The 12,071-nt window shown below is 41.4% G+C and overlaps 1 protein-coding gene across 5 annotated transcripts in view; it reads right to left on the bottom strand.

Annotated features, from left to right (window-relative positions):
* FRYL (FRY like transcription coactivator) overlaps positions 1-10,922 on the bottom strand; it is a 133,577-nt gene extending 122,655 nt beyond the window's left edge. For all 5 annotated transcript variants that reach the window (XM_060246283.1, XM_060246285.1, XM_060246284.1 and 2 more), the window contains exon 1: positions 10,665-10,922. In XM_060246283.1, coding sequence (XP_060102266.1) covers positions 10,665-10,839 — 175 coding nt within the window. In that variant the 5' untranslated portion in view covers positions 10,840-10,922. The remainder of the gene's footprint in view (positions 1-10,664) is intronic.
* Between the last annotated feature and the right edge of the window lie 1,149 nt (positions 10,923-12,071).

Here is a 12,071-nt window from a genome sequence, read left to right as displayed (position 1 = left end):
AGCTAAAATACAAGCTTTAAAAAACCATAAAAACTCTGCCTCTACAGTCATGACCAATCAGGTCCAGAAGTCTATCAGATCCCAAGTGCTAAATTTACCTGTAACCATAAGGGGAATTGGCAGTGACAAAGTAGCACAGTATAAAATGTATGAAACCAGTTGTCTAGGGTAAGGATACAAGAGTAACACATTGGTAAAATGTGAGCATTTATTGAAAAGTCAAGATAGAGGGATGAACAATGTCTGTGGCCAGTACTAAATTACTTTTATTCAGGGGTCGTTTTGTAGAAAAATAGATGGTGGAGCTCATTAGCATAACTCAGTAGCATATGCCACCGCCACCCACCAGCGAAAAGCGCCCCAACACAAGAAAAGTGAGCTTTGGGCGAGTGAGGCCTGCTAGGGATGGCTAGAGATCCAGCCTGCCCAAGCAGGCCTTGCTTACCTGGGGCTCTCCTGAGCACTTCCCCCCGCAGTGAAAAGGCCAGCAAGCCACCTGCCACCCAAAATCAGATAAGAAGTGGAGAAAGGGTGGCATGGACTTCCTAATGTTGAGCCGGAAACTTTTTTAACTTAATTTCAACCCATTGGTTCTGGTCCTACCTTCTGGTAGCTGGCTGGCTGCCCGCTCTCCTAATCCAAAAGGTTCAGCTCCTGCTGAATCTGAGGCCTGCTTTTATTTATTTAGCATATTTCTTATTCCACTTTTATCCTTGGTAGGAACCCAAACGAGGACAGACTGGGAGAAGATCCCTACAAAGTCCCCCCAAAGGAGAAAGAAGAGCTTGCCCAGGCAGCCCCAAGGAGGACATGCCCAGCAGGGTCAGGGTAAGACTCGACTGGGCCCCTCCCTTGCCAGACCACATGGGTGCCTCCCTTGCCATGCTGAGTGAGCCCAAGCTGAGCACATTGAAAGACAGGCTGGGTGTGTCCTTGGCTTTACAGGGCTGCGTGTCTCTTTCTCTGTGCCTCCAGCTCTTTGGGCTGAACTGAACCTAGCAGGGAGCAGGCCATCAGCCCACCCGGACCTAATCCATCCTAAAACTTTTGGCGGTAATAAAACTGTTCAGCCCTCGTAGATCTAAAATTGGTCACATGTCCCCATCCTTCTTCTCAGAGACTGAAAAGTGTTTTATCATAAATATCTGCATGTCTCTGAGTATGGTGCACCAGCTTTACAGCATTTTTAAAATGAAAAAACCCATTCACTTCTTCCAAAAGAACTGGCATGGAATAAATACTATGAAAGAGTTGCATGAGCTGTAATAGCATAGGCTATTTTCATTACTGGGAGGACCCAGCGATCTGAGGCGATGCTTTTCCGCTGATACAAATGCTTCTTGCCAGGGGAATGTGACAGCATCTTTTGTGAGTCACAGATTCTATTTAGAAGCATGGGTAAACTTGGTCACTGAGACGCTGACTGCAGTTTTAGGAAGGACTACTTAGACCAGGGGTGTCAAACTTGCGGCCTGCAGGCCAAACTGGCCCCTGGAGGGCTTCAATCAGGTCCACGGGGCTCTCTTCTCCCCCCCTCCTGTCCTCACCCTGCAAAGCTCGGAGGCTTCCAACAATCCCAGCTCCTTCTGTCTTCTCTTTGCAGAGGCTAAAGCAGAAGTGAAGCTGCAACAAAAATGTGGAATGGATTTCCCACTGAGGCCTATAGGCAGAGCAGACTGGAATGGGAAATCCACTCCACATTTTTCTTGCAACTTTGTTTCAATTGAGAAGTTTAACTTCCCAGCGTTCCTACGGCCAGCTGAAGCTCCTGGAGTTGTGTCCTTGCAAATCAAATGTCGATGCTTTGAGTCAGCTTTGTCTCTTCTCAAATGGAGTGAGAACTAGTGCTTAGTGAGTATTCTAACTTGGGAACCCACAGCTAAAGGGGGATATTACACTGGAGAGCCATTGCTGATCTGAGTAGACCGGGGGGCAGGGGGGAAGGAAGCTTGCAATGCCTTGCCATTTCATGTTTTCCCAGGCCGAGTGATTTTTTTTTAGTTTAGTTTTGTGTGTGTGTGTGTGTGTGTGATCCTTGTGCTTTTCCTTGACGTTTTATTTTTAAAACTGCATTGCAAAATCCCACTATTCCCCTACCTTTCTGTTTTAAACAAAATTTTGCAAGAGTTTTAAGCATGTTTGTATGTTAAGTTAAAAAATATCTTTAATTGTGTTTGCCTGTGTTCTTTATAAAGTGTACATCTCCTCTCTCTAGCATTGCATTTTAGGACACGCATGACTCGGCCCCACAAAGTCCCATTTATGTCAGATCCGGCCCTCCTAACAACCACACCAGCCATTATCTTTGAATCACAATCTGCAATGTAGCAAGAGGTATTAATGTTTTGTGAACCTAAGCATCACTTTGGAATAGAGCTTTTCTGATCTGAGGAAAGTGATGTAACCATGGCAATGTGTCCCATAAGACACAGTAGTAACATGCAATGTAAGCAGCATAATTACTAATAGTCCTAAACGCATAACATCAATTATTAGAATTTTAAGACAATGGCATTGAGTTTACAGTCCTTTGCTTACCCTCTTAAAAGGAGGCTTCCACAACAATAGAATTATGTGCTGACAGCAAAAAAAAAAAAAAAGTACAGTTCCTCCCCAAGCATCCTTTATAGCTTGCTGGAAACATGGCTAGGGGTACAGGCGCACATGACTCAGAATCAACTAACTCAAACACAGGATCAGAGAGAAGTGGTGATGACTGCTTTAGGTCAACTCTAGTTAAGAGCTATCGTAGCAGTCCTTTCAGCTCACCCCAGCCTACTCACAAGGAGAAGCAGCTGAAGACTTCCCCATCATATATTTAACTGCGTAACCCTTGGGGAAAATTTACGCAACAGTTTTTCCTGCTTGTTATTGAAACAAAGCTATCTACCAAAATGAGAGGGGAAACTGGCACATTAAAATAAGGCAACTACTGGTGCCGCTGCAATCTTTGTTCTAGCATAGAATTCGTCAGTTCATCAATGGAGATTTCTAAAATTTGCATTTTAAAAAAAGGTAGTCCCCTGTGCAAGCACCAATCGTTTCTGACTCTGGAATGATGTTGCATCACAATGTTTTCGCGGCAGACTTTTTTACGGGGTGGTTTGCCATTGCCTTCCCCAGACATCTACACTTTCCCCCCAGCAAGCTGGGTACTCATTTTACCGACCTCGGAAGGATGGAAGGCTGAGTCAACTTTGAGCTGGCTACCTGAACCCAGCTTCCACTGGGATAGAACTCAGGTTGTGAGCAGAGCTTAGCACTGCATTACTGTAGCTGTACCACTCTGCGGCACGGGGCTCTATAAAATTTGCATTAGCTGTTGCTTTATAATACAAATGAGTTTATATTGCATAACATATTCTTATGTCAGATTCACCATTTAAAGCTGCCATTTTGGTATGCTAATTCTTCATTCTGATCTAGTCATTCTTCAGTGGCCTAACAAACATGTATGTCTTTGGGAGCAATCCTGAGCAGGTCTGCTTAAAAGTCAATCCCATGTTATGTGGCTTACTCCCAGGGAAGTAACCATATGACTGCAGCCTTATTCACCCAGTTGAGACTCCAAGTGGATTATAAATACAATCCTGGGAGTAAACCTCATAGACTAGATTAGGGGTGGTCAAACTGTGGCTCAAGAGCCACATGTGCTCCCAGAGGTCAAGCAGAAACTTAATGCAGGCTTACCCTCACGTAAGCATGCATAGCACAGGGACATCAGTCAGCCCAGGGGTGTTGAACTCATTTGTTATGAGGGATGGATCTGACATAAATGAGTCCTTCTCAAGCCGGGTCAAGTGCATCATAAAATGTAATGCCAGGTAGCAGATATATAAACTTTATAAAGGACACAGACAAACACAACTGAAGATTTAAAAAAAAAACCCTTTCAATAAAACATGCTGATACATTAGCACAGCGGTCCCCAACTTTTTGGGCACCAGGGACTGGTTTTGTGGAAGACAATTTTTCCATGGACTGGGTGGGGGGGATGGTTTGGGGATGATACTATTGTGAACTTTATTTCTATTATATATATATATATATATATATATATATATATATATATATATATATATATATATATGTTTCTATATACTAAACCCATTTTCCACTATATTTTAATGTATTTTTTCCTAATGGCAAACTAGAATGATGTATATATTTATGTTACATGTTAAAAGGTAAATCAGTTGGACATGAAAAACTACTGGGAAAGAAATGCCTTCTTTTTGACCCAGGTTTATTAGCAGTAGAATAATTAACAGGAATTCCCACATTCTGACATGTTACTGTTTTATGGTTTCCCACGCTAACGCAACCCAGATTTGAGCTGGCTACCTGAATTCGTTAATTTTACTATTCTGCTATTGGTTTTTAACTCTGTACCACTTTGTTCCAAACCCTACAAGCTATATGCGACTCTGCTTACTGTACCTCATTCTTCGTCTGAAGAAGTGTGCATGCAGACGAAAGCTTACGTTCTGAATAAAACTAAGTTGGTCTTAAAAGTGCAATTGACTCCTATTTTGTTTTATTTCTATTAGTTTGGTGTGGTGGTTAAGTGTGTGGACTCTTATCTGAAAGAATTGAGTTTGGTTCCCCACTCCTCCACTTGCAGCTGATGGAATGGCCTTGGGTCAGCCATAGCTCTCACAGAGTTGTTCTTGAAAAGGTAGCTTCCAGGGAGAGCTCTTTCAGCCCCATCCACACCCTGTGTCTGTTGTGGGAGAGAAGAAGAAGAAGAAGATATTGGATTTATATCCCGCCCTCCACTCAGAGTCTCAGAGCGGCTCACAATCTCCTTTACCTTCCTCCCCCACAACAGACACCCTGTGAGGTGGGTGGGGCTGGAGAGGGCTCTCACAGCAGCTGCCCTTTCAAGGACAACCTCTGCCAGAGCTATGGCTGACCCAAGGCCATCTCAGCAGGTGCAAGTGGAGGAGTGGGGAATCAAACCCGGTTCTCCCAGATAAGAGTCCGCGCACTTCACCACTACACCAAACCGGAGATTGTGAGCCGCTCTGAGACTCTGAAATTCAGAGTGGAGGGCAAGATATAAAACCAATGTCGTCTTGGTGTAGTGGTTAAGTGTGTGGATTCTTATCTGGGAGAATCGGGTTTGATTCCCCACTCCTCCACTTGCACCTGTTGGAATGGCCTTGGGTCAGCCAGAGCTCTAGCAGAGGTTGTCCTTGAAAAGGGCAGCTGCTGTGAGAGCCCTCTCAGCCCCACTCACCTCACAGGGTGTCTGTTGTGGGGGAGGAAGGGAAAGGAGATTGTGAGCCGCTCTGAGACTCTTCGGAGTGGAGGGCGGGATATAAATCCAATATCATCATCATCTTCTTGTTATTATTATTATTACCGCATTGTAATATATAATGAAATAATTATACAGTTCATGGCTTGGTTGCTAACAGGACACGGACTGGTACTGGTGCACGGCCCAGGGGTTGGGGACCCCTGCATTAGCACTTTTTTGTTTATTTAACAGTCTCTGATAACTGACACCTCTTGCTCTGAATTATTGCATCAAATCTGGAGATGATGTCTGTGCTGTATCAATCTTGAATATGCTGTCCAGGTGTTGTTCAGGTGCATATCTGTAAGCTGCAAACCTGCTTTTGATTAACTGACATTTATTACAGAAATCTCATGGTCAATGCTTTGAACCTAAGAGGAAAACATGAAATGACTGGGCACTGCAGGCTTTTCTACATAAGTTACTTCATGGGTAGACCATGGGTAGATGTGCTGGTCAGCTAATGAAGAAAATGGAGGCTTTGCTCTGTAGATTGATTGAGAAAGCCTGGCAAAGCAAGCTGTGACACAGAAGAAAGCAGGAGAAGGAAAGAGGCAACAGTGAGTTGCTTGTGGGCCTGATAGGAGCCCTCCAGGGCTCTGATCTGGCCCACAGGCTGCAAGGTTGACATCCCTGAGTCAGCCTCTGGTGACTATTTCTGCTGTGTGTGAAGTGGGGAAGGAGAGGGAAAGAGGTCGCCGAGATACCTAGAGTGGGGAAAGAGAGTTCAAGAGCTGAGGGAGAATTAGTCTGGAAGTTTTATGGTCAGCTTAATGAAGAAACTATAAAGGTTTTTTTCCCCTAAATATCAGATCATAGCCTAAGGATCATATGTGTGTGCACTGTGCTTTCTGGCATGCCACGAAGCCTTGCAGGAATCTAGACATTTGCTCGTGAAGATGAAAATATCTCTGAGGCAGCATGAAGGAACACAGCCAGAAGGGGGGGGGAGGTATCTTTTCATATGTACATGGAAGCACTTTTTGCTCATAGATCTAGCCTCTCTGCATCCAGTCATAAAATATGGGTTTTGTAACCATAGGATTTCCTCTGCTTCAAATCAGGAACAACTGAGAAATGGTTTGATTCGGTTTATTCAGTTTATAAACTGCCCCCCCAAAGAGCTCAGGGTGAAGTAGAAAATATAACAGCATATCAATAAATAAGACAGTTTAAACCAATTCAGCAAAACAATTAAAATACAGACAAACAATAGGTTAACCCAAGGGCATCTGATGTCAGTTAGCACCCTCCCCATGGAGAAGGGGGAAGAGCAACAGATGGAGGCCAGACTTCATGGTGAACCGCTGCTGTCCTCAACCAAAGGCCTGGTGGAACATCTCTGTCTTGAGGCCCCCTGTAGAAATGTACCAGGGCCTGCAGGGCATAGATGTCACCAGACAGAGTTCCACCAGGCTTGGGCCAGGGCTGGAAAGGTCCAGGCCCTGGCCCTGGTTGAGGACAGCCAGAGATGGGTCTGTGCCCAACTCCTGTTATAAAGCTGTATATTGTATGCGGTCTTCTTGATCACATGATCATTTTGGTACCCAAAGATGACAGTACCTAAGTCCAATGATTTATGTGTTCTCTTAGATAAGAAGCATTGTAATAAAAGAAAGCTAGCAATATTTTAAATATATATAGACAAGTTCACGTGCACAATTTGTTGGTATGTTCTTGGCTCTTAACAGAAACAGTTTATAAGATACTGTGGTAAGTATAACTAAACCTGCCTGTTTCTTTGCTTTCTGAAATATTCATGAGGTATTTTTATGTTCTTTTAACTCGAGCAAACCAGCCAGCAAAGAAAAAGAACATCTATGCAATCTGAGTTAAATCACAGTAAAATAATGTTGATCTTATTTTGAAATTTGCATACTATCCATTTCTAGAAATTCTAACTCTGATACTACCATAGCTGCAAGTTTACATTTGTTTCTTTAGCTGTCCTTTCAAGCAAATCTTGGTTCTCACGTCATATGGTAACAAAAAGCTTTCTAATACTACCAACATTAATTCTAATTCATTAATATTATTTTCAACCATCCACAGTGTCGCTGCTTGCCTGTGGCTGGATCCCATTTTACTCTAGTAATATCAGTACATTAAACTCAAGAATGAAAGAAGTTTCCGTGTCAGCACTGACACAACAAGAGAAGGACCGGAGTGTGAATCTGCTCATTACTAAGTAATAAGACTACTACTGTTATAGAAATGACCTGTAACAGCACTTCTGGAAAATTAAAATTATTAATGTTATCAAAGTCCACTCAGTAAACTCATAAACTGAGACATAATATAGAGGTGTATTGGTCTCAATAACCTCTGCCTTCTCACACTTGAGAAGAAACTAGGTGAAATAACAATACTGAGTACAGTGCAATGAGAACGGTCAAAGCTAATCCCTGTAATAATAATATATGAAGACATGATTCTCTACATCCTTCAACTTCCTTTCCAAAAGATCACACAAATTCAGATTTGCATCTGCTTAGCTATATAAGTTACCAGTAGCCCCAACTACTGTTTCCTATGTAAGCAACCACTGCACTACATTTTAGAATGCTGAAAGAAATTTTCTCTGTTTTTCTCAGGTGTTCATCCATTCCTGCTCTTGTACAGCTCATGCAAGGGAAAGGGGATTCCCATGGGCTGGATCCTGCAACCTCTTCTGCTGATAGGAGTGGCTTTTCTTCATTACATGGATTTTCCTCCCTAGTGCAAAAGGCTTGCTATGTTCCTTGTGTGTCAATGGTGCCTTGTGTGTCAATGGTGGAAGAAAGTGCTATTAATGGTTCAGATCCAAGGGATATACCCTGTAGATCTTTCCTTCTCACTATACCCCTCTATTCTTAGTGGTCTACCCATCCTCAAGAATTGCATGAGGGGAGCCTCTGGGACTGCAGAAGTATGGTGGAAGTTGGGAAGTTGGTCTACCCATCCTCAAGAATTGCATGAGGGGAGCCTCTGGGACTGCAGAAGTATGGTGGAAGCTGGGAAGTTGGTCTACCCATCCTCAAGAATTGCATGAGGGGAGCCTCTGGGACTGCAGAAGTATGGTGGAAGCTGGGAAGCTACATTGCACTACCAGAGCTCATGTTAGTTAGCTGAATTCAAACTGTGGCTTACATGAAGCTATTTAAAATGAATCTGCAAACTAGAGAGTCGCCATGCTCAAGGTTTCCATGGCACTTGTTATTTATGTACACTAGGATAGCCCTGGATTTTTTTAAGTCAATGCTGAAATTGCTTATACAAATTTAAGGTCATTAACGAACAGTTGCTATAATAAGACATGGGGTGCACATGTGTGTACAATCACATTTGCTTCACATTTCACAATGCTTATCTGTCCTTACAGAAGCTGTATTAATTTAATAGGCGTGAAAGAAAACCTCCCATAACATACTTGAAGGCTAACATTCTTTTTAAAAATGAAACACACTTCTGCAAAATTTGAACTAAAGGTACCACACTACCTTCTGTTCCATGAAAGTCAAAATTACCATAATGAAACACATACAAAGTGGGCTCTGGTTCACAGAAGTTTATGCCGCAATAGATTTGTTGAGTCTTGCCACTAGGTTTTCTTGTTCTGGCTACAGCAGCTATCAGTCTGACATAAAATACCTTTATTGGGGACTTTACTTTTACTAATGGCAACCAAATCTTTTTAACTAATATCAAACAAATCATTCTTTCAATTAATTCAATAGGAACAGTTTATAAACCTATGCAAAACCAGTAGCAAATACCCATTGCTGTTCATACACAGAACTACTAGTCAAAGGGTTACACAAATGGACACCAACTTTACACAACTTAATTACTGGTACTGTCACAACTACAACTACCTTTTGCAACAACAAACCCATTCTGCAGCGTTGTGTATCCCATTTTACCTGCACTGGAAATCCTCTGCCTTCTACTGACATCCCACTGGCAATGTTGCAGATCTCTGCTGTGTGCTATAAGAGCACTTCATTCCATTATCAGGATACAAAAATAGAAATAAGCAGATAATTTAAAGAGGATTCAGCTGCTGTCTTCAATTGTAAAAAGCATGATTCTAGGAGGCGATAAATCTGCATTTTGTAAAATGCTACCTCACACAGCAATACAAAACTGATTTGAGGACATTTCTAATGTCACAGGCAGTTGGCAATGTTTAAACAGTTCAAATACAGAATTAATCTCCATTTGCAGAATTAGAGACCTCACATGCCTGCTATCTCAACTGTTTAACCAGCTAGAATATATCCAATACAAATGTCAAAGGCCTCTCTCTCACTTTCACTGCTTAAGATTGCCATTTGAAGTCTAATTGTGTCCCAAAGTATATCACACCAGTGCTTCTTCAAAGTTTAGAGATAAACAACAGTTAAGATTCATAATCAAATATAAGTAAATGTGTTCAGTGTTTAGTTTTTGTTCTTGCTTAATCTATCAGTGAACCTCACACTAAATTGTTTTTGGAACCCTTGATGAGGTTGTCCAAATTAAACACTTTTTGACTACGTGAAGCTACAATTTTGTCGTAACATCTGAAGGACATCTGAGAGACAAAATATTAAGTGGTTGCCCTCACAAAAATTGTTCTACCAGTCAGTTCAATTATGCTGCTTCTTTCACTCACAACACATATGTTGACCATTTAACCTGAAATGCGAAGTGTTCATTTTCTTATATTAGCTGAATTGTAAACTGGAACCCACCTGTTCTACTCTTACTTCTACCATAGACACTCTCAGGCTTAATTCCCATTACAGGAATTATATTGCCCTTCCTTACTGGGATGACATAAAAATTATTAAGATATTATGTGATGCACTAACATTCTAAAGTGCTAAATATCATGTGTTTCACAACATTTTAAGATTTCTTAATCTGAACAACTTCATGCCTTGAGCATAAGATGCCAGGAAAACTCAACAGCTAAGCACTGGTAGACATTAAAGAGCTCAACTTACTGCTCTTCAGTAAAGACAACTGACTGTGTTCCATATTAGCTAACACAGTAAAAGATGTTGCTCAACTACAGCGCAGTAGATAAAACTCTCTCAGTTCCCAAAAAAGTTCTAAAGGATATTATGCAAACTGTTTTTCATTGTTGCCACACCAAATGGATGCACATACTTTGAACTAAGAACAAGATTTTTCGATCTTAATGGATCTCAACTGTACTTTAAACTAACTTACCCTTCTACAGTACACACATCTCCACATACAGAACCAGAGGACTGTTTGCAGCACCCCATATTTTCATGGCCTAGCTAGGGAAGTCTCAGCAGAGACTTCATTATTCCAAAATGTAGACTTGTCTCAAAACTTCCAAAAATTAAGAAACAAAGATACATACTGTAATTAGTGTTCAGGCGACCAATACTGTCTTCATCTATAGTCTGTCCTAATGAAAACAGGCTCACACGCTTCATTTTCAGTAGTTTTGGAGAACTTTCACGGATAGTATTCCCAACATCCAGAACTACATCTCCTGACATGACGGAAGGCACAACTTTTTTGAGAAAATCCATGTTGAGTTCTATATTTTCTCCAACTCTGATTAAGCTGTCAGCTAAGCTGCCACAAATGTTATGTCCAGGTACTTGTGCATACTTCCTTGAAGAGACATTAAAACTGGCTTGTTTGTACCTACTTTACATAGTGATGTCATACCAAACCTGGGTGGTGCTCAAACACCAGCAAAGCAGCTGCTGCTTTCACAGATAACAGTTATCACTCATACGTTCGTTTACTGGCCCTATAAACATAGTTACCAGAGCTTCCAGTACGACGTGTTGCTCAGGATCAGTTCAGTGAGACAACTTTTAAGTTTAAAAACAGTTCCTGAATCTTTTATTTGCTTCAAAAGGAATGACAGTGAACAATTTCAAGTTACAGTCTATACTAAAGAAGCAGAAGTTGCTGGTGGTTCCCCAGAGATGCTACATTTATGCATAAGAAACAGACAAAGCCCTTATTCCCAGGTCACCTTTCTACAGGAATGCACAAGACAGTTGCGAATACACAAATAAAAATGTTAAATTTTAGCAACAGAACAAAACAGGAGTCAATTGCACCTTTAAGACCAACTCCTATTTTGTTCTGCTACTTCAGACCAACACGGCTGCCTATTTGGATCTAAAAATAGCTATAATCAGCCTGATGAAGAATAAAAATCCAGCATGTCAATGAGCTACTAGATTTTTTATAATAACTTTCCTTATTAATCCCTACTACCTAACAAGGCAAGTAGCTGATAAGTTACTTAACATTTTCATTGTCTCATCTGCAGCAGCAACAAGCAGAATTACCTTGTCAATGAATTTGCAATCCAATTTTATTTTTAAAAATGTATAAAAATAATTTTATACGGAAATACGCCTTCAATGCTAACCCCCCCCCCCATAAGTTTGCTCTTACAAAACTCATGCACATCCCTTATCTCCCAGGAATGGCAAAGCAGGGGTCTATAAAAGGAAGGGGGAAATTGTCACATCCAGTGAAGTAACTTTAAATCTTCAGTACTGCATGGCTGGATACAAACAGTATTTGCTCTTGAAGGCTCCATATAACACATACAAGTTGCCATTTGATAGATGTGCAGTCCACAAGTGCTGGCCATAACCCTCTACAAAACATACTATATTAGCAGCCTTTGATCACACTTCTCTTGTGTAACTAAACTTGTAATTCTTAGCCATATTTGCATGTCTGCCAAGCAGGAAACCATTGCAAGCTTAACTTGCAATGTGAGGGTGCTACA

The sequence above is a fragment of the Heteronotia binoei genome, chromosome 9 (genome assembly GCF_032191835.1).
Source record: "Heteronotia binoei isolate CCM8104 ecotype False Entrance Well chromosome 9, APGP_CSIRO_Hbin_v1, whole genome shotgun sequence".
NCBI lineage: Eukaryota > Metazoa > Chordata > Lepidosauria > Squamata > Gekkonidae > Heteronotia > Heteronotia binoei.
Note: the sequence above shows the minus strand (reverse complement) of the source record. Positions and strands in the feature narration are given on the sequence as shown.